Source organism: Balaenoptera acutorostrata, chromosome 4 (assembly GCF_949987535.1).
Source record: "Balaenoptera acutorostrata chromosome 4, mBalAcu1.1, whole genome shotgun sequence".
NCBI lineage: Eukaryota > Metazoa > Chordata > Mammalia > Artiodactyla > Balaenopteridae > Balaenoptera > Balaenoptera acutorostrata.
Genome location: NC_080067.1, coordinates 104,930,847 through 104,957,869, shown reverse-complemented (window position 1 = coordinate 104,957,869; position 27,023 = coordinate 104,930,847). Strand labels below are relative to the sequence as shown.

The following is a 27,023-nucleotide window of genomic DNA, read 5'->3' as shown; positions in this document are numbered from 1 at the left end:
GATGGGGTGGAAAGGACAGAAAATATGGAGTGAAGTAGGAAGGACTGTCACTCATCTAAGTATATCTTTCTGTACAGTTCTAACTTTGAGAACCATGTAAATGTTTCACATTCTCAAACAAAAAGAAAAGAAAAACTAACTAGAGAAAAAGCCTACAATGGAATATGAACAGAAGTCAATGACCAAACTGTACTACAAATGGATAATAACATAACCACACTGGAGGGCAGGAGGTGGTGGGGGAAATCTAGCCCAGGCAATACTGAACACAGTATTTAGATTAAAGGTCCTCAGGTTAAGACTAAGCAAGTATGGATTCTAGGTAGCAGGCTTCTTTGATTTAGAAGCATGGATTAGTAATTCTGAAACTATTTTCTGTGTATTATAGCACTAAACAAATAAGTTAACTAAGTACATATACTGTAGACAACAGAAGCTAGATACCTCATTGTCAGAGAAGTGATTACCAGTATGAAAAAGGGAAGGAAGAGAATGAACCTGGTGACGACTGGATTAGGATTAAAGGTATCAGTATGAACTCATGCTTTTTAATAAATATCAGTAGATAAATATAAAAAGATATAATGTGCGTACCTGTATATACATAAGTACATATATACATATATTTATCTACTAAATCTATCTGCTAATAGGGCATGGCATCCACTGGCCCTGAAGTTACAGACTAGATATTGATTTCTAATACCATTTTCCACTAAAAAGAAACAGGATTCCTTGAAGAAATGGATGATTTCAGGGTTGAGACAGGATAAGTACAAGACAAATCGAGAATATCCTGTGCCAGACCAGAAGGAAGTACTTAAAAAATGATGAGGACATCACAAAAGGAGACAGGAGCTAGTCTGAAGAGGCTCCCAATGGAAATTTGGAACAATTGAGAGTCAAAACAATATGATAGTAAAGGATGATAAACAACGGACTAACACAAGAATCCATGAGTCCACACCGGTACAAACCAATTAAATAGGAGAGAAGGAAAAGCTCATTTTTCAGTAGTGAAGAAAAACTAATCAACATAAAAGGAATGATGACATAAGAAAACCACCGTTGACAATTATCATAATAACAACTGATTCAGAAAAGAATCATTAATGGATGCCAAAACTAGTGGGTGCAAGTTTAGTAAGTAACAGAGTATTTACATCATTTCAAAGAGCCTCCCCACGATATGCATATTGATTGTGAAGGGAAACATAGCTACAGTGTAGAAATCTGGGCGATATCACCCTTAGCCAATAGATCAAAGTTAACATCACCAGGAATGAGACAAATCAAAATTGTGAGCCTCCTGATCGGAAGTGCTGAGAACAACACATCTGTGGCATTCCTGCAAAAGTCTGTAACCTGAATCTAATCATGAGGAAACATCAGACAATCCAAATTAAGAAATATCCTACAAAATTGACTGGCCTATCTATTTCAAAAATGTCAACGTAACAAAACACAAGGAGTGACCAAGGAACTGTCCACTCCTTTAATCTCCAAAGTAATGGAGACTAAGAAGATGTGACAACTGAATGCAATACATAATCTGAGAATTTCTTTTCCTATAAAGGACATTACTTGTACAACTGGAGAAATTTGAGCAGCTCCTGTAGCTCAGTCCTACATCAATGTTAATTTTCTTAATTGTGATAACTGTTTTGTGGTCATGTAAAGAGAATGCCCTAGTTTTTAGGAAATAAACACAATATACAGAGGTAAAGGAACATGACGCTTGAAAGTACTCTCAGTTTAGAAAAAGAGTGTATGCTTGTGGGGGAAAGGGATAAGGCAAATGTGGTAAAATGGTAACATTTGGAAAATCTGGGTGAAATGTTTATGGAAATTATCCCATTTTTGCAACTTCTCTATTAAGTCTAAAATTATGTCAAAATAGTCAGTTCCCTGGTGGCCTAGTGATCAGGATTCTGGGCTTTCACTATCGTGGTCCGGGTTCAATCCCTGGTAGGGGAACTGAGATCCTGCAAGCCGTCACATGGCCAAAAAAAAAAAAAAAATTTATGTCAAAATAAATAGCTAAAAGGAAAAAGTTAATGTTTATTAAAAAGTTGCTAGTTTCAACAGTTTGCAGTAAGGAGACCATGTAGTAAAAGATTAAGGAGTAATAGCTGGTATCTATTACTCTATAGCCTAGTGGTTGAGATTATGGACTTTGCTATTAGCCAGACCTTAGTTCAAGTCCCAATTCTGCTTATACGACTTTGGGCAAGTTGCTTACCTTCTCTGATCTTCTATTTATCTGTTTTATGGGAATAATGTACAGGATTCTTGTAGGATTCAATGGTATCAAGTGTGTCAAGGGCTTACAGTAAAAGACACCAATTCTGGAGCCAGACTGCTTAGGTTTGAATCCCACTTAGCAATTTGCTAGCTGTGTGACCTTGGGGAAGTTATTCAACCTCTCTGTGCCTCAGTTCTCTCAACAGTAATAAATGGGGGTGATAAAAGTATCTATCTCAAGGGTTCTTGTGAGGACTAAATAAGTTAATTGATAAAAGTGATTTGAATAGTACCTGGCACATAGCAAGCACTGCATGCATGGTAGTTATTTTCATTATTAGCCTGAGCCTCTACAGAATAGGAATTCAAAAAATATTAGCAATCATTATCATCATTAAATACCTAATATTATCATCACTATAGCTTTTTCAAGAGGTTTGGTGGTAAAGAGAAAGAAAATTTATTTTTTCTCTTAAACTAGGAAGACCTAAGCATATTAGAGAGAAAGGGGACAAACAATACAGAAAGAGAAACTTTTTTGAAAACACAAGAGACATGGAATCATTTACCAGATGAAGCCCTGAGGACCTCAGTTTCCCTCTCTGTAAATGTCATCTGAAGACTTAAGAGACAACTTTAAAAGGTACTTTGATGAAGGTATAACACAGAATGTTACATCTTTAAATATAACTTTGAACACACAGACACACATTTACATTTCTTCTACAGAATGCATTTTCCTTTAATAGCTACTAGGTTTTAAAATATTTAGCTTTCTTTCAGAGATCCATCCACAATATCTCTCATCCCGAAAAAAGTTCACTTAAAATGGAAATTTTAAGCAAAATCTAGGAAGAAAATATATACAATAGAGTGAGAAAAGGTTACACATAAGCAAAGATTTTTCTTTTTAATATGGTTTTAAATTTCATTTTTGGACTAGTTATCAACAATATCCATCGGGGAAATGATGCTAGTAGATGTCTATGGACCAATATGAAAAGATGTCTAAATATTAAGAGAGAAAAAAACAAGTTGCAAAATAGTTTGGAGATATATATTTATATACGTACAGAAAAAGTTAAGATTAATAATGAACGATTTTACTTTAATTTTCATCTTTACAGAGCAACCACTATGTCTCAGACACCAGGGATTAAAGAATAATCAAAATGGAAAAGTAAAATTCAAGGCACAATGGAATTTTCTCATTCTAATACAATCTGCCTAAAAAAGGGACAGACCTAGAGAGCCAATCTTAACTCTATCATTAAACACATCCTGTTTGTCAGTGAAATGAGTACCACTACACTAATTTCACAAAGATTTCTGGACAGTCTAGCTATTTAGAAAGCTGTTATATAAAATCATAATAAACTCATATATTTAAATAATATTACCCATTATTGCCCATTCCAAAAAAACAGAAAATAACTGTCCAAAAGTGCTTTATCAGTTAAAACACATTCTAATGAATTTATGATTTAAAAAGTGATTCCTTGAGAAACCATTCTTCCTTTCATTTTCTTTTCTTGATTATTCCATCATACCATCCCTCAGGGGAGAAAAGTCCCTAAAATTAACACCTATAGAGAAAAAACCCAAAAATCTAAGCTTTATACCAAAATAGGAAACATTTTTATAGGAAAATGCAGCTCATTTGAACCTGCCTCTGTTCAGAAGGGACCCTGAAAAAGACAATATAGGAAAAAGAGGATTCTTTACCATAATCACTGGAATCTTGATGCCCACATGTATTTGTTTCTATTCTGTAATTCCTGGCATATCTACTTTAACCAGAACAGTTATTCTTGAATGACCTTTATTTCTCTGCGATGTCAGGAAAGTTACTTTTCTACCACCAACCACAAACTGCTCCCCAAATGGAGGACCAGTGGATATATGGTAGGTGGTGATGGGGGGGGAGGAGCAGAACTAAAGCCCAACAGGAACCATCATCGCTTGGTCCCCTTGACCTTTCTACAGCTTTCCATTCACCTGTATGAAGAGAGAATAAGGAAAAACAAAACCAATGGAAATAAGGGAGAGCTGAGTAGTGGACACCTACTACACCCCAAGCACTGTAAAATATTATTTCATTTAATCTTCCTACAGTACTGATGATGCCTTTGAAGTCTGGGCTGATGACTTGTAGAAAGAATTCTCAGCAAGTAAAGTCCTGGAGCTGTGATGAGAACCCAGTGAGTGATTTAAATAAAACCTGTGCTCAATTTTTTTCCCATGTCACTCGTCCTGCCTAGCAACATGACACTACTTATTGTCCAAATACATAATCCTACGGTTTTCTTTTTTAACAAAAAGCACTTTCAATATGGAAATTTTCAAAACTACATCAAAGTAGAGAGATGTACTCCCATGTGCCCATGGCTCAGCTTCACCCGTGTGCCATTCTGGTTTCACCTGCCCTCTTCCTACCATTTTTTCTCTGAAATATTTAAAAACAAATCAGAGACGTTTTGTTTGAACTTCAAAATGTCTCTAACAAATCAGATCTTGAATACACAAATATAACATTACCACAGAATTTGAGATTCTGCTTTTCTCAAAAATGTCCTCTCGCAGTCAGTTAGTTTGAATCAAGACCAAAACAAGGTCACAAGGTCCACACACGACTTTCGGAAGATGTATCTCTAAATGAATGACAGTTCCCCCGACCTCCTCCCCTTTACATATAAGTGGCATTTTTAAAAAAAGGAGTCTTTATGGTTGATAAAATGTGTTTCTCTAGCTCCTTTATTTCGTGTAAACTGCTAGGGGCGTGATCAGATTGTGGTTCACATTTTTTCATTATTGTTTCAAGACTGCTGAGGTGGTTTCACTTACTCCCTACTGCATCTCCTCAGGAGGCACTTAATATGCAACTGTCTTCTATCAGTATTACAGTAATAGTGTTTTCTAGATCCTCAGGCGATTCGAGTTTCTAAAAGCTTATCCAAGACCATATATTCGTGGCAATATGCACGTGGTGATCAAGCACCCAGGTTAATCAAGAGTTGATTGGGAGACAACAGAGGTTATCAATCAGCAGCCAGGGAAGCAGGCCAGGAATTTTTCCTCTCATAGATAAGAGGCCAAAAAGTGGAGAAGAGATGAAGGGTTTGACTAGAGACGGAGAGGAGGCCAGAAGATGAACATGATGCTTAAAGAACAAGATAGTAGGCTCCATTTATAGTTCTGAAAGACATTTTACATACATGTATCAATAAGTCTTTCCAAATAAAACTCACAGAGAATTTTAGAGTTCTTCATGTTATAATGTTATTTCACCAAGACAGCCTTACAAATTTTGCTACGTTTCCTGCTTCAGAGAAAGGTGCTGATCTCTAAGCCAAAGGTTCTCAACTTGACTTCAAAGTATATTCTCCTGGGAAGCTTTAAAAATACTGAGGTGTGGGTCCCACCGAATCAATTCTGATTCAACTGCTCTAGAATGGGGACCAGGTATATAGTGTTATTTAAAAGTCTTCCCAAGTGACTCTAATATGCAGCCATAATTGAGAACCAGCTGCTCTTAGCTAAGAATAAAGACAACAGCAGCTAATATTTACTAAGCATATATTATATGTCAGGTACAGTTCTAAGCACTTTACATGTACTAGTTCATGCCCTATTTTACAAGTGAGGAAACAGAGATCAGGTAACTCGCCCAAGGTCACACAGCAAGCTAACAGCAGAAGTATTTAATATCAGGAAGTTTGGATCCAAAACCCATGCTCTTAATTACCATGATACACTGACTCCTAAGCATGAATTATACTTACATTCTTTAACTGCAAATAGAATGATCAAAGAAAAACAAAATGAACAAAAAAAGATAACTAACTTCCTTCTCCTCAGAAGCAGTACAGTGGCATCTTGTTGCAAAGGTACCAACACACGCTTATTAGAAAAGTGAATAAACAGATAAGAATTTTCTCTTCCCAAAAGAACATTCAAATTTGAGATTTCCACACATTTCAATAATTTCCCACATATCCTATACAGCACAGTTATTCAATGTTAAGTATCAAACATTGCTTCAGTTTTAAAACTTGGGGCAATGATGTATTGAAAATTTCCTACCTATTTCGGTTCTGCTAACTCCAATTCCATTATAAATTCTCAAGTAAGTAAAGTGACAAGAATCAGAATCTTCAATGTCAAAGTCACCAAATTTGATGCGCACTCGCTCTCCCATCTTTACACGGATCTCCCATTCGCAAACAGTGCTGTTAGGATAGGTCTGTGGGTAGTTTATGGACGTCAGGGTTCCACTTTCAGGGCCTAGTACAGTATGTCCACATCCATCACCTTTAAAAAAAAAAAGTTAAAAGAACGATAAATTATTCTTTACATCTTTAACTTACACTACAAATAATCAGGATTTTGTGTGAAGATTTTAAAATACGTATGACATCAGATATTTTGTACCACCAATACCTTCCTTACACAAGGTAAAACAGATAACATAGTTCTTAGTAGATCTACTCACAGGAGCCAGGAGAAGCCAGGTTAGGTCAAAATAATCAATGATTACCTTTATAATTTATGAGTTCAAAGAACTTTCCAATCAAAATAAATAGAAGTAAACATAACTTAGCAATAATTATATATATATATGTCATAATAAATCCAGTCTTTAAGAGTATCAATTCTTTGTAATTGTTCAAAATAAATGTCAACTATAAAAATAAATGTATATGATCAGCTTCATCTATTTAGTTACAAATAGCACAAACCCCTTCAAAAATCCCTGTGAGAAGTCGAATGATTTCTAAAAACACTTAAACTATACTAAAGATTATGCAGATTTCTGACCATATTACACGATGCAAGGCATTCCTTCTTGAAGGCATTAAAGCAATATTTCATAGTTTAATTTTATGTTCTACTGAAATTTCACTTTTCAGTAGTCCCTCCCCAAAAGCCTCATTTTCCCCTATAGAATGATGACAAAAAACCAGTTTATTAGACTTATTAAAGACTAGTAAAATGACCTTCATATCTTGGTAGCAGCATTAAATAGTTAAGCAAATGCTCCAGAAATTTCTTCAGCAACTGAATATGGAAACAGTTAACACATTGTTTGTAAAAATCAAATATCTGCATTCTTCCCTTTATCATAAAATTTGACATTCTACTGAGCACCTGGAAGGAGGCGTTAATACTGATTAAGAAGTTTTAGCTGCTGCTCCAATTGCACCGCTTAGCGTTCCTAACGATGGGATTCAAATGAATGTCTTTTTAATAGGAAAATGAATACATCCTTTCAAAATAATAGTATTTTCTCTTTCAAAAGAGCTATTTATAATCACCTTTTGGAAGAGTTCAGAACTTAAAACAAAGAAAACTATATTAGAAGTGACACTTCTGAGTTTTAACCTCAATATGGATACAGATGGGTGTAACAGAATTTTATATTATCTTGATTTTTTTATTTTTAAGAACAATGTAGTGCTGATATCATTTACTAGAACAGATGAAAGCTTTAAAAGCCTATGAATAAGAAAATAGTATCTACAAGTAATAGTTGCAAAATGTTTATTAATTGAATGAATAAGGAAACTGTACATTAACCTATGAAAAAGTTATCTCAAACTAGTCTCAAAACTAGCTTTAAGGAAGGAACAACAACTCTGTACCTAGATTCTGATGACAATACTTCATATCTTTTGCTGATAAAGAAATTTTATTGCCAAATCCACACTAGTACTGTTACTTAGCCTGCTTTCACAGGTCAACCAGCAATCTGGCTTCTTAAACAAATCTCTCTCGCGCAAAGCTTAGCTTTTAACCAACATTAAACTTCAGCTATCTTCTACAGTTGCCTTCACTCCACACACAAGAACTAGGCATAGCAGTTCAATAATATCATAATACGTAACGGCACCATTAAAAAAACCTGTGAGTTTTTGTGTGACATAGCCACTGATCTTTTGCAAATATAAAACTTAGAATGTTATATAACTCAGAGGAAAAGAAAAATAACCACAAATTTCCCCTGAAACTACGATGAAAATACCTTGAATATCTCTATTGGATATTATCTAAATTAAAAACATAAGGATATAAAAACCTCCCTTGTGAAAATAAATGAATTGTAATATAAATAACTTTTGAATAATCATTAACATTTTTCCTTAGAGAAAAAGACAACCATCCTAAGACAGATCTTCTAAAAATATGAAACTAGTCAAAAATGTTCTCTTACTACTGAAAAGATGAAAACGAGCTTTCTGGAAGTGTTTCAATCTTTAAAAAGTAGCCCTGAATAAATGAAGTAACTCAAACTATAAATGTATTTTCTTTAGTAAGTATGAAACTAAGGCAGCTTCTTAAGTGATTAGAAGTGTTGATGGATTTCAGAAAGCCCAGAATTTTGCTATTAACAGCTGCAGTCAGGACTTAGTAATGGCAGATTGTCGCATTTAATGTATTCCCCACAGGCTATTATTTAACTTAAAGTTGTCATGTTAAAATGAATTTTATAAAAAGACTACAAGCAGAGTGTTAGGAGCAATTCTTAAATATCTTTATGCTCATATTTATGTTTGATTCTCAATAAACACACAAAATGTTTTCTGCCCTTTCCTCCATACAGCATAGGTCCTACAAAAGTTAACAAAATAAATACTAACTGATGAAAAACAGGACTTTTGCATGCATGGTGATGAAGAAAACAATTAAAATGGAGCTGTCTTTTTTCAGCATCTTGTGTAGGGGGAGGGCATGAACAGTCCACAAGTAACGTGCCAAGAATGTTCTAAAATATGTGATGGAGTTCAGAGCTTCCTCCTCTCGCAAACAAGACGATACATACCAGAAACTAAAGTTAAAAGAAAGTCTCAAATCTACTGCAATGCACAAATTTGCATGTTCCATATTTCCAAGACTATTTGATAAGTGTAACCTGACTAGATAAATAGCTTAGCTGGCCTGGCCAAATACCTACTGCTATGAAGTATATGTTTCGAATATTCCAGTTGGAAAGGGACACTAGGCCAGCAGTTTTCAAATGTTTTTCTCTGTTATTCCAAAGTAAGAAATGTATTTTACACCTTGACTCAAGTGTCTTAAATATATCTTCCTGACCCACTAAAGGGTCCCCACCTGTGCAACGAACAACACTGTACTAGGCATCCAAAGGTGACACTGTTGAATTCTCAAATCAGAAAAAGACCTTGTCCTCACTTTTACCCCCAAATTAGAACATGTGCTTCCAGTTTATTTTTACAGTGCTTAAAAGCGAAGCCTATTCTACACCAAAATACTTAAAATGGGACAAAATATTTAAAAGTAACACTAAAATCTGGAAAATATTATCAACAAATCACCTAATACACTGAGAGCAGGGGTTCTCAAATGTGGGTGGAGGACACTGGAACAATTCTGGGGTGGGAGGGTGCCACAGGCATCCAGTGGGTAGAGGCCAGGAATGCTGCTGAAGTATCTTACAATGCACACGACAGCTCCCCAGAGTAAAGGGTGATGCATCCTAAAAGTCAAATAGTGTGGAGGTTGAGACGGGCTGACGTAGAGCAAGGGTTAGGACATCTCCAACAGAAGATCTGGGTTAGTTCTTTTTCCTTTGGCTCAAAGGGTAATACTGTTCTACTTGCTAAGGGTACAACCCAGGGAACAGTCTTCCCCACAAGGTCAAAGAAGTAAACAGAATGCTTTATTTTTCTTTAAGTTAAAGGAAAAAAAAGGTCCTTCTTATTAGTCTGCAGCTCTCAAGTATTTTTCTTGGTCAGGGGCCCTCATTTAACATTGGGGTTTGAAAAAGGATGGTAATAGGGTCAGGAAGTAAGAGTCTCCAGATTTTCTGCTTAGTTTTGTAACTGGAAAGAATAATAATCTGTGACCAGGCTAGTACCACCTACTATTACTCATTTTTACAAGGCAGAATTGACAAAGAGAGTGTAACCACTACTGGAAAAATAATTTTCAAAATGGGAATTGTAGGACCATACCCTCACTCTCACCAACAACGCCACATCGACAACTCCTTCTCCTTCTCCTTCTCCAACTCCATCATCACCACCATCACTGTCAGCTTCTTCTTCTCCTCCCCCCCCTCACCCCCGCAGATGGTCTCCACCAGACTAGAACTGACCATAAGGGGTAGAAGCCTGTAAATGTAATTTTTGAATTTTAATTTTATTTCAGTGGAGAAAAAACACTGGAATTTGATCTCACTGCCCCGTTGTTTGGCTGCAGATTTATCTAGGGGATTACTCATAGAACATGTGTTCGCTTCCTCTGAAGACTGTCAGGTCAGATGTGTTAAGCCAGATACAAATTTTGATACTGTTCCAGGAAAATAGCTGAGTAATTTTTTTTTTTTTTTAACTACTTTTCCCCAGAGAAAACACAAAGAACATTAATTTAAATAATAATGAATTAATACAACAAAGAACACTTGCTTATTTTAGGCTGCTTTCTAAACTTCAAACCAAGTATGTTTTTTGGATAAATATGTGCTCATGATGCTGATTTTATGAGACTCTCCAGCTAACCCCATATTTTAGTCACATTACTATTAAAAATAATATAAGTTATCTTAATTATTTAATTTTATTAACATGAACACTGTATGACTTTTAAAAATACTTTCTTTAACAAGAACAAAGACAAAAGCAGAAAGCTTGCACAAATATTCCAAAAATGTAGAGCAATGTAACTTTCATTACAATTCTTAGAAACTAGGAAAGGTTTATACTTTTCCAATAAGCTTTCAAGGAATTTTCGTCACTGTGAACGGGTGAGTTTGACTATATACTTCCTCTAAGTAAGTGTCACTTCTATCACATCTTGTAACACATCTGTGAGATCATATAATAAACTGAAAAAAAAGGCATTTAGAGAGTAGAAAAGTGTTCAAAAGAATAACTTGCAAGCGTTAACAAGGATATCCTATTTCATTTGACTACAATGAAGATTTTTAATCTATTATTTAGCACTGCGAATTTTTAGACTAAAAAGTACTATACCAGTCCTGTTACTTTAAGATTTTAAAGTTGCATCACAACAATCTCAAAAAGATAATTCAAGGTCCTATTTTAATTTACTCATTTTTTTTTTAATACTGCCTAAGATGGATATGCACTGAGAGCCTAAAGAGGGTTACTGTGGCAATTTAAAGGAAAAGAAATAGCTCTCAGCTCAAGCTTTTTTAAGCCCACACTCATCTCTGCATGTGTGATAATTTACAAAACTGAATCACATGAAGGAATGTGAGATGTATAAATCCTCTTCAATCCCCACCAAGCACACACTCTATGTAGTACATAATGGTTAAGCAAATTGGTTCTGGAGTCATGTGATGAATTTAAATGCCCTACGTACCACTCACTGTGACCTTGAGAAGGTTGTTTACTGATGGCTAAACCTGAGTTTTGTAAAATGGGTATACTAACATCTCAAACCACAGAGGGTAAGAATTTAAAGATACTGTATGAAAACAACTACTATCGAGGGCCTAACCCATACTAATGTGTTCAATAAATGTTTGAGGGTAATTATGGTCATAAAAGACCAGAAAGGCTTTTTTTTTTTTTTAAAGGAATTCCTTTATTTTTATTATTTATTTATTTATTTATTTATTTATTTTTGGCTGTGTTGGGTCTTCGTTTCTGCGCAAGGGCTTTCTCTAGTTGCGGCAAGCGGGGGCCACTCTTCATCGCCGTGCGCGGGCCTCTCACTATCGCGGCCTCTCTTGTTGCGGAGCACAGGCTCCAGACGCGCAGGCTCAGTAGCTGTGGCTCACGGGCCTAGTTGCTCCGTGGCATGTGGGATCTTCCCAGACCAGGGCTCGAACCCGTGTCCCCTGCATTGGCAGGCAGATTCTCAACCACTGCGCCACCAGGGAAGCCCCAGAAAGGCTTTTGCTCGTCCCATGCAGGTCCGGTGCGTTTGGCCACAGCCTAGCTAAGGTATCAGAACAATGGCTCATTACTTTAGAAGATTTATATCAGCTTTAAAGCTTCAAGTACAGTGTCCTGTGAAAAGTGTAAATCATGAGAAAGTAATTCTCACCAATCTTCTCCCCAATGACCTCTACTTCACTTCAGTAACTCATGAAACCACAGCCTAGAGTGTTTTTGCCATTACTGGAGATTACTCCCACCTGTGAAATCTCAACAACTTTAATGTTTCACTCTTTCGGTCAGTCTCCTGACCCTTCTGCTCTCTTACACCCACTGCACACTTTCTGTGAACTTCTCTCTTTGCTCCCCATCTACTGTCTTGCCCTAGCCTCATTTCTTTCCCTACCCAGCCTGGACCTCATGTCCAGTGTGTGAACTACACTCTTCCTGGTACCTTCACTTCCTTGCCACTATGTCCTTCTTGAGGATCTGCCTGGCAAGCCCTCCACCCTGGATCACATGATCTCTCTTTGCCCAGGAGCTGAGCACTACTGGGAAAAAAATCACACAATCCAGGGAACAGCTGTCATTAGAGTAATAGGTTCTGATCTCAGATGGGCACTGAAAGCCACTCAGTATTCTCTTACTCAGTGGTTCTCAAAATTTAGTCAACATTAGAACCACCTAAGGGCTATTTAACGTAAAGGTTCTCAGGCCCCCATCTCTGTCTCCATAGATCCTAATAAATATGTCAGAAACATTACCTGAAACTTGGAAATAGGTTAAAAAAATAAAGGTGAGCAGCAGATCCTTTAAATGTCATAGAGGCCAAAAGCTGCCCAAGGATTATAGGGCAAAATACTTAATTGGATTTGTTATTTATCATTGATTAAAGGTCCCAGTCTTGGCTACACATAAACTTGTAGATTGTTGTCTTGTAGAGATGCATATAATTTCTGTATAGTTGAAAAAAATAATCCCACATGTTAGAGTTTATGGCCCTACTGGCCACTGAACAGTTTTACCCATCTAATCTAGCAATCACAGCCTAAAACTACCTATCTAAACACCTAGTTTCTCAAATATTCTTTGGACATGTTTCAACTTCTTACTGGTTCCTTCATTAATTAATGAGTTGAATAAAATCTTTGACATGTGTTAATTTTATATTTGCATGACAGGTATAATTTTGCCTTTTTTTGCAAATTATATACTGTAAAGTAGCTCTGCAGTGGAGCCTAGGAAGGATCCGCACTTTAACAAGTTTCAAAACACTAAGAGCAACAACAACCAAAAAAAACACACACAAAAAATCTTTCTCCAGCCAGTGTTCCCCAACATCTACCACTTTCTTTCTCACTTTTTTTTTCTTTTACAGAGAGATTTTTTTCAGTTCTCTACATTCGATGTCTTACTTCTTTGCTTCCCATTCTAGGCTCAAAATACTGCAATTCCCTCTTGCATCTCCCTCCCTCCCACCAAGAGGGAAGAGATATGGGAACATATGTATATGTATAACTGATTCACTTTGTTTTAAAGCAGAAACTAACACACCATTGTAAAGCAATTATACTTCAATAAAGATGTTAAAAATAAATAAATAAACATCTTTTTTCCATAAAAAAAAAAAATACTGCAATTCAGCTTCCAAACGGTTGTGGTTGGCTTGTACTCTCCCCCCACCCACCCCCGTCCCAACAACCAAATTATATGTTCCTAATTGCTGGTACCTGTGAATGTAACCTTATTTGGAAACAGGGCCTTAGCAGATGTGATCAATTTAAAATGAGGCCATACTGGATTAGGAGAGACCCTAATCCAATGTCTGGTGTCCTTATAAAAAGAGGAAAATCTGGACACGGATACAGACACAGGGAAAATACCACATAACTACAGGCAGAGACTGGAATGATGCAAAGGGATCCCAAAGACTGCAATTGCCAGAAGCTAGGAAGGGGTAAGGAAGGACCCTGGTCTAGAGCCTTCAGAGAGAGCGCATTGCCCTGCCAATACCCTACTTTCAGAATTTTAGCCGGCAGAACTATAAGACAATACGTTTCTGTTGTCTGAAGCCATCTAAATTTGTGGCAATCTGTTACGGCGGCCGTAGGAAAGCCAGACCTACCTCTCCAATGTACTCTTCACTAAAGCGGTCCGTTTCCGAGCTGCCAAAAGTCAATACTTTTCCATCTTTATCATTTGTGACCTTTCTACAGCATGTGGCATCGCTGCCCCTTCCTTCCCTCCCATCTTCCTTCCTGATCTTTCCTCCCTCCTTTTTAAAACTCTCCTTCCCCACCTTAGTTCTTCTTTTGACTCTCTAATTGCAACTTCTCCAGCACCTTAGCTGACTTATCTTCCAACTACTGACTGCTGATGCTGCTGCTCTCCAGAGCTCCTTCCCCGCCCTCTGTACTGCCTGGGCCATCTCCCCACCCTGCAACTTCAGCCACCACCGAAAGGGAGAATGCCCCGTAGTCTCCAGCCTTTCCCCTAACCCTCAAACCTGTCATCCACTTCTGTACTGAGCTCCTCTGCTCAGAAATTCCACAGCACTTCAAACTCAGCATGTCCCAAGCATTCAGGGAACATCCTCCATGTGCCAAGCACTGAACCAGGTGTTAGGAACAAGAGAAATGACAGACAAGGCCCCTGTCCTTACAGAGTTTACAGAGTAGTACGACAGACGTAGTAAATAATTTCAGGGACGATGAGCGTTGCAGGGAAGTAATGGGTGGTGGGGGTGGGGGTGGGGGTGGTGTGTGTGTGTGTGTGTGTGTGTGTGTGTGTGTGTGTGTGTGTGTGTGTGTGTGTGTGTGTGTGTGTGTGTGTGTGTGTGTGTGTGTAGGGTAAATAACAGTTAACTAGGCAGGAATACTGGTGGAAGAGGGAGGTGGAAAGCAGGGAGAAGAGGATTCCAGAAAGAAAAAAACCCAGCATTTTTAAATGACCTTTGCTCTCTCAAATTTAACTGGTCATTAAGTTTTATACTTTGTTTCCTTAGTATCTCTAAATTTCATCCCTCTTAAGGAGTGCAGGCCCTTGTAACAGGTTTCCCCACTTCCTTTCTTTGCTCTCTCTAATCCACTGCCCATACTCCTGCCAGTTTCTTAGACACCAACTGGGTCACGTAGGTCACTTATTTAAAAATCCTTCAACTGTTCTTCACCAGTGATACAATGAAACCTCAAACTCTTCAGCAAGGATACAAAGTCCATAACAATCTGTGGCCGGACTCCCTTTCCCGTCTCATCTCTTGACTCTTCCCACAACCTCTCTGCTCCAGCTCTGGAACTGTGGGTGACCCCCTCTGTGCTCCACGCTCTCTCTCCTCCGCCGCTGCACGTGCTACTCTGCTCTGCCAAGAAGAAGGTCCTTCCCCCTCATATCCACCTGGCAAATACCTACTCAACGTTGTCTCTTTTGGGAAACCTTTCTGAAAGCCCTGGTCTTTCTCTCCCTTTCCATCATCAAAGTCTCTTTACTGTACCGAATATGCCTAATTATGCATACTTATGTCGGTTTGCCACACCAGCTGTAAAGCTCTATCACAGACAGGCAATGCATTCTGTTCGCCTTGGTAGCTGTAGACATAGAAATAGGGCATACCAGCCTCTTAACACATGCTGCTGAATTTAGAAAATAATAAACCCAAACAAGCCAGTGGTAGGCACTTGGTAGATAAGTGATAACAGTAGAAAAGTACATAGGCTTGGGAATCAGACAGACTTTCCGATTTAAATTCTAGCTATGCCAACTTTTGAGATGATCCTGGCACTTAACCTCTATATCCTCAACTATACATGGGAATAATACCACCCATCTCCCAAGGTAATTGTGAGGGTTTGGTAATAACTTGTCTAAAAAGCACTGGATTCTATAAATGTGAACACTCTCTTTGAAGATGATGCCTCTATGTATCTAGTACCCCCCTTTCCTTCTGGGAGCTACTCTGCAGTTTGCAACAGTTGTCATATGACCTCATGCCCCCTGGTTAGTTGACTGGTTCAAGGGTGGGTACTGATTCACACTGGGCCAACGTGAGGCCCTCTCATTTCTGGACCTTGTATGTTAGGGAAACCCCAGAATCTCTCCAGTGTTGAAGCTACAAGCCTTGGGGATTGCCAGCAGCCATGATTTGTTCCATGCAGAGAAAGCGAGACTGTAACAAGACAGAATTAAGCTGAGTTCTTGGTGTCTGAGGTCCCGCTGCATCCCTGCTTTTCCCTGGGCTTAGGTTGGCTCAGTTCTTAGGAAGAGTCCACAAGTTACCTCAGAATGGTCCCTTTTCCCTTCTACTTTAAGCAGATTTAATTTTCTGTTCCCTATAACCTCACTAACCAAAACACTCTTCCTCCACCCATGCAATAGAATGTCTGTCTCATATCCAGACCTATAAAGTTAGCATCTAGGACAAAAAGAGTAACCAGAAACAGGGCATGCCAGGAAGAAAGGGATAAACCATGAACCTGAAAATGATCTGAGGATGGAGAGCAAAGAAAGCTAAAATCTATCAACAGGTAGGAAGTTGGAGAGAGAAAGGAGAGGTCAAAAGGGAGGGGACAAAACCAATATTACGGTCTGGTTGGGTTGGAGGCCACGTAAAGACAGATGTGAACAATCACGCCCTGCTGTCACACTCCTCCACTGCGCGGTCTGACCCCTCTCACTAAGCTAGGGGTGAACTTTCCTACACAATAAGTGGGATGGGGAGAAGGGGCAGAAGGATGGAGAAGCACTGGATCTCAGTAGAAAGCAAACATTTGAAAATGGAAATTTTAACTGTGGAGTAGGGAAAGAGAAACAAAATTTTCATTCACACGTTGTTTCACTCGTTGAACCAAAATTTATCAACTACCCAACAGATTTGATCACAGCCCTCATACATTCTAGAGAGGTGAGTTATACATTTCAAAACGTTGAGAGTGACATGCCTAGTATTTAAATCCAAGTATGTCTGACTCCAATATCTCCATACTTTCGAAGTCCACCCACGTAAAAAATAGTGAAGACAAAGAAAGCTCTAAGGTTTAAAAGAAAAAAAAAATCTCACAGTTTAAGTGACAGTTTCAGAAGAGCAGAAGCTAGACTGCAAGGGAAACATCATTTAACAAATATCTTTTGTGTGCTAGACACTAAGAAAATGTACAGCACAGATGTAGTCTACTTGTCAGAAAGTTGGTCACTGAAAAAAGCAGAGATATAAGGTACCTGGAAAGCAACCAGTTGACAGATGTATATACAAGCCAGTGGCATCCTGAGCATGTTTCCAGGTACAAAGTAAGAAGCACCACAGAAGTTTAAATTATACTAAAACACAACTTATATTCCCTGATGAAGCAGTGTTTTGGATAAGGTGTAAGAGATGATTTCAGGAAGAAGAAAAGGCAAGGCAGGAGGCAAAGTTTTACTGTGCAGGGATGAGGAGTGGGACAGTCATGATGCTGCAGCTGAGCACAAATCCCCACGTGAGGTTTGATTCGTCATCCTTATCTGAGGCAGATCTAGTCACAAAGGCCACAGGCCTTTCTCCTGCAACCCTGAGCTGTCCAGAACCAGAGAAAGAGGACAGTGGGGACTGGCACGTGGGCCAGGTATGGGATCTGTCAAGGACAAGGGGGAAAGCATCAATGAGATGATTGACCTGGGCTGAGACAAGTGAACCTACAGATGGACTGGGTAGAAGGAGAGGTACCTAAGGATGATGTCATTGCTAACGTCACAGGTACAAACTCTTCAGTCTGACCCACAAGGAAAGTTCTCCACAATCTTGTCCCCACCGACCTTTTCAGCCTGCTTCTCATTACTTTCCTGACACTAAATTATTGTAGCTACCTGAATGTTATCCAGGAATTTCGGCTGGCAAAGAAAAAGGAGGCAGGCAACTACTAGAACCAAAACTAGGGGGACTTTTATAAGGCTGGAGGTGGCTATTCAAATCAGAATCTGAAAGAGAGGGCAAAGGAGTGCACCCCACTTGCTGACACTGATTTAGGCTAGCACAGCTCTTAAAGACCACCTATTTGAAAGGGGAGCACAGCAGTGTTTTCTAAGTAGAAACCACGGCTCTGTTCAGAGTTCCAGTTGAAGGAGTACTCCTTTCATTACAAAAGCAAAGGGGTCTAGCTCCTGGGAAGAGGGAGGCTGGAAAAACACTGGGCAGAATGTTAGGCCCTGTGCAAGTAGGTTAAGGTTCAAGAAAGGGTTCTATTTTCATGGAACTGAGAAGCCCAGGCTCTGACTGCTAACTGAGGGAATCAGACAAAGGACAACAGTGTGAAGGGCATGCAGGTGCCCAGGGACTAACATCCAATAATGTGCTTGGGGCAGCAGATTCACTGCAGAAATGAGTTCTAAATTCTTTTTTTTTTTGGCACCGCCGAGTAGCTAGTTCCCGACCAGGGACTGAACCTGGGCCCTCAGTAGTGAAAGTGGCAGGTTCTAACCACTGGACCATCAGGGATTTCCCCTAAATTCATATTTTTGAATGATGGACATCATGATAAGTATTAGAAATAAGAAAATGAATAAAACTCTCTGCCAGAAACAAATATTTAATATACATTGTGATTAATGACTGAACAGAAAAAATAGGAAATTACTATTGGAGATGAGTGTGTGTGGTGACAGAGAACTCTTCTCAGAGGGCATGATACCCAAGAAGGGTTTTGAAGGATGATAAGGAGGTTACCAAGCACACAAGGAAAGGGGCTCTTTCTCTTCAAGTGGAGAAAATGACACATGTAAAGAAATCAGTGCTGGGAACAAGGCAAAACAGGATGAAATTATATATTAGAGGAATAAAAATCTCAGTCTTATACCTGAACTATATACAAAGGGTGAGGGATGCTGGCATGAGATTAAGTCAGAGAGAAAGGGAGGGGCCAGACTCTGAAAAAATTACATATATAATATGCCAAGGAGTTTGGATTGTATCTTATAAAGGGGCTGCTGGCCACACTATGGAAGTATTAACGTAGCTCCAAGAGTGCAGTACCCCAGTGCACAGAACCATGGCCCTCAGAAAGCAACCATATTTGCCCAAATATGGGGCAAGTGTGCAGGGTATGGGGCTCAAGGAGGAAGCAATGGGCCAGGACCAGAGGCTGAGGCATGCTACTCATTGTAGCAAGGATGGCTTTGACACTCACATGCTTTCCTGACTCCCTGCTGTTCTGATGCTGTGATCTTAACTCCTGAAATGTCTGCCATCCCTGTGAACTAGAAACCTACCAATCCTAAAAGCTTACCTGCTTAAAATCATTTTATCAGCAAGGTTTTTCCTACTTCCCAGGCATTGTGAGCTCTCCCTCCCTTACAAACTCACAGCACTGCGCAACTTCCCTTGGTTATTTATCCATATACTCCAACTTGAAGATAATTATTTCCCCAACTAGCCTGTAGGATCTCTGAAGACAATGACAATATTTTACTCTATCGTAACTGTCTCAGGACTCTATCGACCTATGTGCACACACCCCTGGGAGCTTATAGTTGGTACTCTTTCATGCTGAGAGTTTTTAATGAGAGAATGATAGAGAGTACCAGCATTTTCTCTCTTATCCCAAGCAATTAAGTTTGCACACTTAAACCGCAAACTCCACGTTGCACTGTACTCCACAAAAGAAAGGAACTCCTGGCCTACTCTCCTTAGAAAGCAGTTGAGGGAGCTTGCATCTTGTGGTCTTCCCCATGATTCAAGCAGCTGACCAAAGTTCTTCTTTCAACTACATATCCTTCAGAGTGCAGGTGGATCTAGTATTTGATGTTGTGGCAACCTTTTAAGATCACCCCGTTATACCAGCCGCTTCAGTGGACACTGGCATTCATTAAATTCTAGTTTATTTGAATATCTGTATTTTTTGTCCTCATGGGAGTATACTGATTTAATCCACATAAGGACCTGGAAAATTAGCATTATGTGTTTCTAAACTAATACTCTGAACTCACATACTTTCTCAAAGATCCTATCCTGAATGAAGAATTTAATCAAATAAAGAAAATAATGTAATAGCAGTTCTAAACAATATAATAATTACTTCACAAATAATGAGTATCCTGTGAAAAATTTTTAGATTTTGAAATTTTTGTCTTGCTGGATTTTCAAAGTATGCTTCTGTGTGCTAAATCAGCCTACAAATTAATTTTAACGTGATATGTCTACAGAACTTAACACCACACTATTAAAATTACAACCACATAAGATTATGTAGATATGTGAATATGGACTAGAAAGGAAGATAAAAATAATAAATGGATAGATAAGGGGGTAGGACTGTGGATAATTATTAGTTAAGTTTTTGGTTTTGAGTAATTGTTATATAATTGTTATCTGTACAATATTTTTAAGATAAATAAAGTGCTAAGGCCATAAGGTTGTTATAAAGTAAACTGAATCCATGAGCAACACAAGAAAAACTGCCAAGCTGTCTCACTTCATATTTCAACAATCACATTTAGCAAATATCACTATTTACATTTAGCAAATATCACTATCTCTACAAAGCTTTTCCTGATCCTTATAATTTTATGTCATCATTCCACATCCTTCCAACTAGTCAAGAAGTGGAAGTGGAAACTAACTATTTGCATGAATTCAATTAATACCCAGTATTACCACCTGAGCTTTCACACCCCAGGTTCATTTTGTAAAGTATAGTCCTAAATTTAAAATCTAACTCTATGTAAATCTAGCCTTTCCTCATCATACTGATTCTTTCTTTTTGGAAATTAATTAATTCATTTGTGTTTTAATTCTAGTACTGGTACTTTAACTCATACCCATTTCACTATTTTTTTTTTTTTTAATGTTGGTCTTCTAGAATGAAGCTTAGATGTTCAAATAGAACTATTAACTATTTCCAGAGGGAAATAAAGTTTTCTCTCTGCTGATAACATTGGGAAATCTACTCAAAAATCATTAACATGTAATTTTACAATTAATTTTTCATTTACAAGTTTTTAAAATGTAGATTTTAAATCTGATCATTAACACATATGGAATATGTGCTATATTTCTACCTTTCACTATGTAGAATTAATCAGAAATATAGCAGAAAAAGGATGCTCTGATTTTTGCCTCTGAACAGTAAGTACATATAAGAGCCCTAATGTTTTATCAGACCGAAAAAAAGATAACGGAAAATTCTAAATTAACAATGTCAATATTACTAATAATCACAAATGTTCTTTGCAGAGGGACATGTTCTTCATTTCTGACAATTCACAAATAGTGTTCAGAAACTATTTCCCCACATCACAAGCAAATAAAGGCACTACTTGACAGACTGTATATTTTTTTCACACATCAGTTCAAATATCATTGTGAAATTGAATGATTCTTTTTAAGAAAGAAACTGATTTGTTTGATAGATAAATTAGCCAACAAAAATCACTACCTTCACAAACATTTCATGTTAATAGGCATAAAGTCAGTCTCAATGGATTTTTAAAATTAATCCCTCTGATATTTTACCACATTCAAATAATACTCTAACCCAGAAGGTAGGCAAACCCTCCATGACACAAATGAGGAAGCTGAGCTCCTAAGATGAGGTGACACAAATTCCTACAGTCATAATGTAAACCGGAGACTTAAATTCATTCACAGTAGACCCTTAACTTCCTATTAAGTTAATTTATTACGGTAACAAATAGGCAATCAGCATAATAAGTTCCACAAATTTAAGTTTTTTTAGAAAGACATACATTCTACAGGAAAAAATGCTTTCAATAAAAAAGAAAAAGACTTTGAAGGTAAATTTAATATCAAACTTAGAACTCAAAATACACAAATATAAGCCATGTCTAAAACACCATCATAGTTAAACAGATATGAATAAACAGAATTTATACATATATTAATGAAATAAGGTTGGTTAAAATACATCTCTGTTGTGAAAGGTTGACAAATTTTCAGACCAATGATAAATTTTATTCTGGGAGAAATAAAAAGAAAAAACACTTGGTCAGCAGAAAATCTGCTGAGGAATAGCTATGTATGGCATTAATTGGAATGAGTGTAGTATCTTCTGCTACTTCAAAATGATGTCTGAAAGATTAAAAAAAAATCCTGAAGCACAGTTCTACCTCAGCATACACATTCAATGCATTTCTACCTAGGCTGGCTAAGGGAAAAAAGAAATCTATATATCACAAAACATTCTTTCACAGCTTTTTTTTTTTTTAATTAATTAATTAATTTTATTTTTTTTGGCTGTGTTGGGTCTTCGTTTCTGTGCGAGGGCTTTCTCTAGTTGCGGCAAGCGGGGGCCACTCTTCATCGCGGTGTGAGGGCCTCTCACTATCGCGGCCTCTCTTGTTGCGGAGCACAGGCTCCAGACGCGCAGGCTCAGTAGCTGTGGCTCACGGGCCCAGTTGCTCCGCGGCATGTGGGATCTTCCCGGACCCGGGTTCGAACCCGTGTCCCCTGCATTGGCGGTGGATTCTCAACCACTGCGCCACCAGGGAAGCCCCACAGCTTATTTTTTATTGTGACTATATGTAAATTGCAGAACATTTGGAAAAGCATAAAGAAATTATCTACAACTCTACCATCAAAAGACAACTGTTATCTTTTTTAAAAATTATTTCCTTCCAGACTTCTTACTAAGACTTCTTATAAAGGAGAGTAAAAACTCCAGCTTGTAACTTAACATTACAATATTGTAGACATTCCCATTATTAAAAATTCTATAGGCTTTTTAAAGCACTGCTTCTCATTTTGAAATTAGACTTCTTTTTAGGTTATGGGAAGAATCCCAGTGGACCCTAAAGCACATCTGTTAGACTAGTAACACTGACTGCAGTTCCACCACAGACCGCATCAGGGTCCTCTGGGTAAGAAATATAATTTTTAAAAATTAGGGAATTCAAATCCCATACAATTCCTGAGTTTTCAGGCAATGTATACTTAAATTGCCCTTACTTTATCAATTTAGTAAGCTCAAGATTAACAGTGATAGGGTCTTCCCTGGTGGCGCAGTGGTTAAGAATCCACCTGTCAATGCAGGGGACAGGGGTTCAGGCCCTGGTCCGGGAAGATCCCACATGCCGCGGAGCAACTAAGCCCGTGCGCCACAACTACTGAGCCTGCACTGTAGAGCCCACGAGCCACAACTACTGAGCCCACGTGTCACAACTACTGAAGCCCGCGCACCTAGAGCCCGTGCTCCACAAGAGAAGCCACCGCAATGAGAAGCCCGCGTACCGCAACGAAGAGTAGCCCCCACTCGCCCCAACTAGAAAAAGCCCGCACAGCAACGAAGACCCAACGCAGCCCAAAATTTAAAAAAAATTTAAAAAAAGATTAACAATGATAATCAGTTATAGCTATTTGTACTTTACCCTTTTCAAAACTCCTGTGTACTAGCATTTCATTTTCATCAAGCTAGGAAATAGGTATGTATTCTCTTATTCATGATGTAGAAAACTGAGGTACAAAGAAATTAAATGATTTTTAAAAATTTACCCAATAAACAGGAGGACTAGAAATCAGGTCTTTTAAATTACCAGCATCATTTCTATTTGTGTTCATCTACATTGATGTTTATATAACATGACACTGTGAAAGAGAACCATGTTAAAATGCTTTGTTAAAAACTGAAATTAAACTTAAAAAAATAAGGTACTGTTGCACGTTTAATTAGACCAGGCTTAAGAAATTCTAAAAGCAAGGCAATTATCTCATTTGGAGGGGAGACATATAACTGGTTCTATACTGTTCAAAGATTTTTTTTTAAACATGATATAAACACTTTCAGATCTTCAAACAAGCAAAATGGTCAGAATATTCTGGTTATGTAGTTAGAGTTCTGTATCAAGGTACCTTATTTTTTGTGTGTCTTAGTTTCCTTATGTTTGAAATGGAATAACAATACTTATCTCAGATGGCTGTGGTGAGGATTAAGTGAGTTAATAGACATAAATCACTTAGGGCTGTGCCTGCCACAAAGTAAGACCCAATCAATCAGTGTTAGCCATATATAAGCCTGTTTTGCTTTTTCTTTCTACTAGGAGGAAAACAGAAGCATAGGTTCTAAAACTTAAATGGAGGAAAGGATTTCACACTAATTTATTAAGTGCTGATGTTCAAGAATTCGTTTAAGGAGATGATCTAACTGAAACCTGAATGCTGCCTAGATCTGAAAGAGGTCAGTTTACCAAATACATTTTTTCCATTTACATTCTATTTCCACATGCCTGTCAAAGTTTCAGCATCTTCACAATGACAGGCTTATGGCCATGATTCCATACTTTACTGAAAACCATATGAGAGCAACATTAAGCTGGACTTAAATGTGGAGATCAACCAAAACCCAAAACCCAAAAACCAAAACCCTTCCCAGCGATAAGTAACAATCCAATCCTTATCCCTCTCACTGCAATAAAATGCAGTGAAATGCAATGGAAAAACGTGTTCAATAACTGATGCCAAACTGTTTCAAAAATTGCTGTTCGCTGCCTGAAAAAAGTACTAAAAAAGGGGAGGAAATCAGCCTGGCATTCTCTTTCCATTATGGTTATTCAGTAAAGTTTTTTTTCAAGGATTGTTGACGGAAAAAAGTTTTGTCACTTTCTGTAAGGGCTTGCCCTTTTAACACGGAACACTCCATTTGGGCAAGAGTACGCTGCCCTGGGTCCCAGACCCAGCGTCTGACCCAGGCAATCTAGACCACCATCCTGAATAGGCAGGGATTGCAAACAGCATGTTCTAAATCCAAGACTCAAAGATAACCAGAATAAACATCATTCGATTTTGAACCTGAGCACATTGACAAAAGATGATAATTATTATCACTTGCCTTCAATGGATTTAAATGCCATTTAATTACCTTGCATTTCTACTCTGTCCATCCATCCATTTAGCTTAACATTAGGGGTCACATCTCCAAAACTTCTTTTCCTCCCCAAGACTTTCCCCAGTAGAAGAATCCAATAGCCAAAAGGAGGCCTTAATAGCAAGGTCTCAATTCCCTCTTTTCAGAAAAATGAATGGGCTTCCCCGAAAGTAAAGCCGCGCCAACTTGGGGGACAACAGACAGCCCACCTCAGCAACTCAACCCAGCGAGTGCGGGGCCAGGTCTGGCCACGCACCGAAGCGCACCGCACCTATCCCGCGCGTCTGCAGATTCATTAACGGCCCGGACACCCGGCGCCCAGGAGGCTCCCTCGGCGCCCCCACCGCCCCCCCCCGGGGCTCCGCGCGCCGCGCACTCCTCGGGAACCACTCACCTTGCTGGGCTCCGGCGTCCTCGAGCAGCAGGAGCAAGATAAGTAAGAGAAGGAGGAACAGAGGCATGGGGAAGGAGGAGGGGGAGGGGGAGGAGGAGGAGTTGGAGCGGGGAGGGAGGGGGTAGGAGCGGGAGAGGGGGATCGCGGCCTGGGCGGGGGCGGCGGCCGCGGCCCGGACTAGGAAACGATGAGGGCTGTGCCCGGCTCTCACCACCGCCCGGCTCGCCATCGCGGCGGCCGGCAGTCCGCCTGCATAGTGCGGGCGCCCCGGGGCCGCGGCACCGGGCGAGGAGGCAAAGGCAGCGGCGGGAGAGTGAGAGGCAGCGCGCGCTTCGCCCCGCTCCGGGACCCCCTCCGCCCCTCACTCCGCGAAACCTCCTCCTCCTTCGTCCCTTCCCTCCGCTCCCCGCCCGGAGACCCCAGGCCGGAGCGCAAGGGAGGGGAGGGAAGGAAGTGGGGTGCTCGAGCCGCGGAGGGCAGCTGGGGGACGCGCCTCCCGCGCCGCGTTCCTCAACCCGACCCCTGCCCGCCGCGCTCGCCCTGGACTTCGGCTAGCTGGCAGGGCGGTCGCCCGCTCCCTCGCGCTCCCTCTCGCGCGCGCTGGCCACGCCTTCACAGCCCGCCACGGCCAATCCGCGGTCGGCTCTGGTCCGTCTCCCTCTGCGTCACCCAATCAACACGCTCTCTCCTCGGTCGACCCGTTAGCTCCGCGGCCCACTCCTCGAGCTCCACCGCCCCTCATCTCTCTCCTCCAATCCCTGCGGCCTTGGGAAGCGTCCCACCCGCCCCCCCAATCCGGGTTCCGCCCCCAAACTCGGGCCCCCGGCAGCCCTCGCCCGGCCCGCGCTCCTGTTATTGTTGGGACCACAGCCCAAGCTGATCCGGCTGAGGCGGCTGCTTGCTCTGGTCAATGACTTCCGGGACTTCCCCCAGCTCGCTCTTCCCTGCTCCTCGGGCCCAGCTTGCTCATTGCTCCTCCCCCGCCGCACATCAGGCCACTGGAAGGGGTGGGAAACAGGGATCCTGGCTGGTTTCAGCTGGGAGCCGAGTCTAAGGGACTTTTTTTTTTTTTCAATAGCAGAGCGTGTTTTTTAATTAAAACTACAGCCAGTTGTTGCAGCAACTCCAGATACAGTGTTAAATTTAAAAAACATATGTATTTCCTGCTTCCTATGCCTTTTACTATATTTACTATTGGGAGGGGGGACAAAAAAGTATATAACAAGATACATGCCCCTAAAGCAATTTAAACCTAACATCCTAACATGCATTGAGCCATTCTACCAAGACTTGTTGAACACCTGCTGTCTACCTGCAAACCCTTTGCTAAGAGTTGTGGGATTTGCAGTTATAATACAGAAATCTTCCAGGATCTGGTATTGGGACAGAGATGGAAATACATCATGATAGTCAGAATAAAATAAATACTCATTCGAGTCACAGGTAATCTGATGGAGACTGTAAGGGGATGGAGTGACAAAAAAGAACTGGTTTGGGGAAAGGGGAATCCACAGGACTAGGTGGAGATTAGTTTTAGGAGAAAGGTGCCATCTGGATGTTCTTAACATGGGCCTCTAGGAGGAGGATGGTGTCAATAAACAGGAAAGGTGGGTCAGACTGTGTGAGCAAGTGAGTTCATTTTGGACATACTGAATGCATTTGAGATATCCACTAGCT

At 39.6% G+C, this 27,023-nt stretch overlaps 1 protein-coding gene across 1 annotated transcript in view; it reads right to left on the bottom strand.

Moving 5' to 3' along the window:
* DCBLD2 (discoidin, CUB and LCCL domain containing 2) overlaps positions 1–26,014 on the bottom strand; it is a 93,159-nt gene extending 67,145 nt beyond the window's left edge. Inside the window, exons 1-2 of the mRNA XM_057545998.1 lie at positions 25,347–26,014; positions 6,328–6,555 (exon numbers count right to left, since the gene is read on the bottom strand). Coding sequence (XP_057401981.1) covers positions 6,328–6,555; positions 25,347–25,575 — 457 coding nt within the window. The 5' untranslated portion in view covers positions 25,576–26,014. The remainder of the gene's footprint in view (positions 1–6,327; positions 6,556–25,346) is intronic.
* Between the last annotated feature and the right edge of the window lie 1,009 nt (positions 26,015–27,023).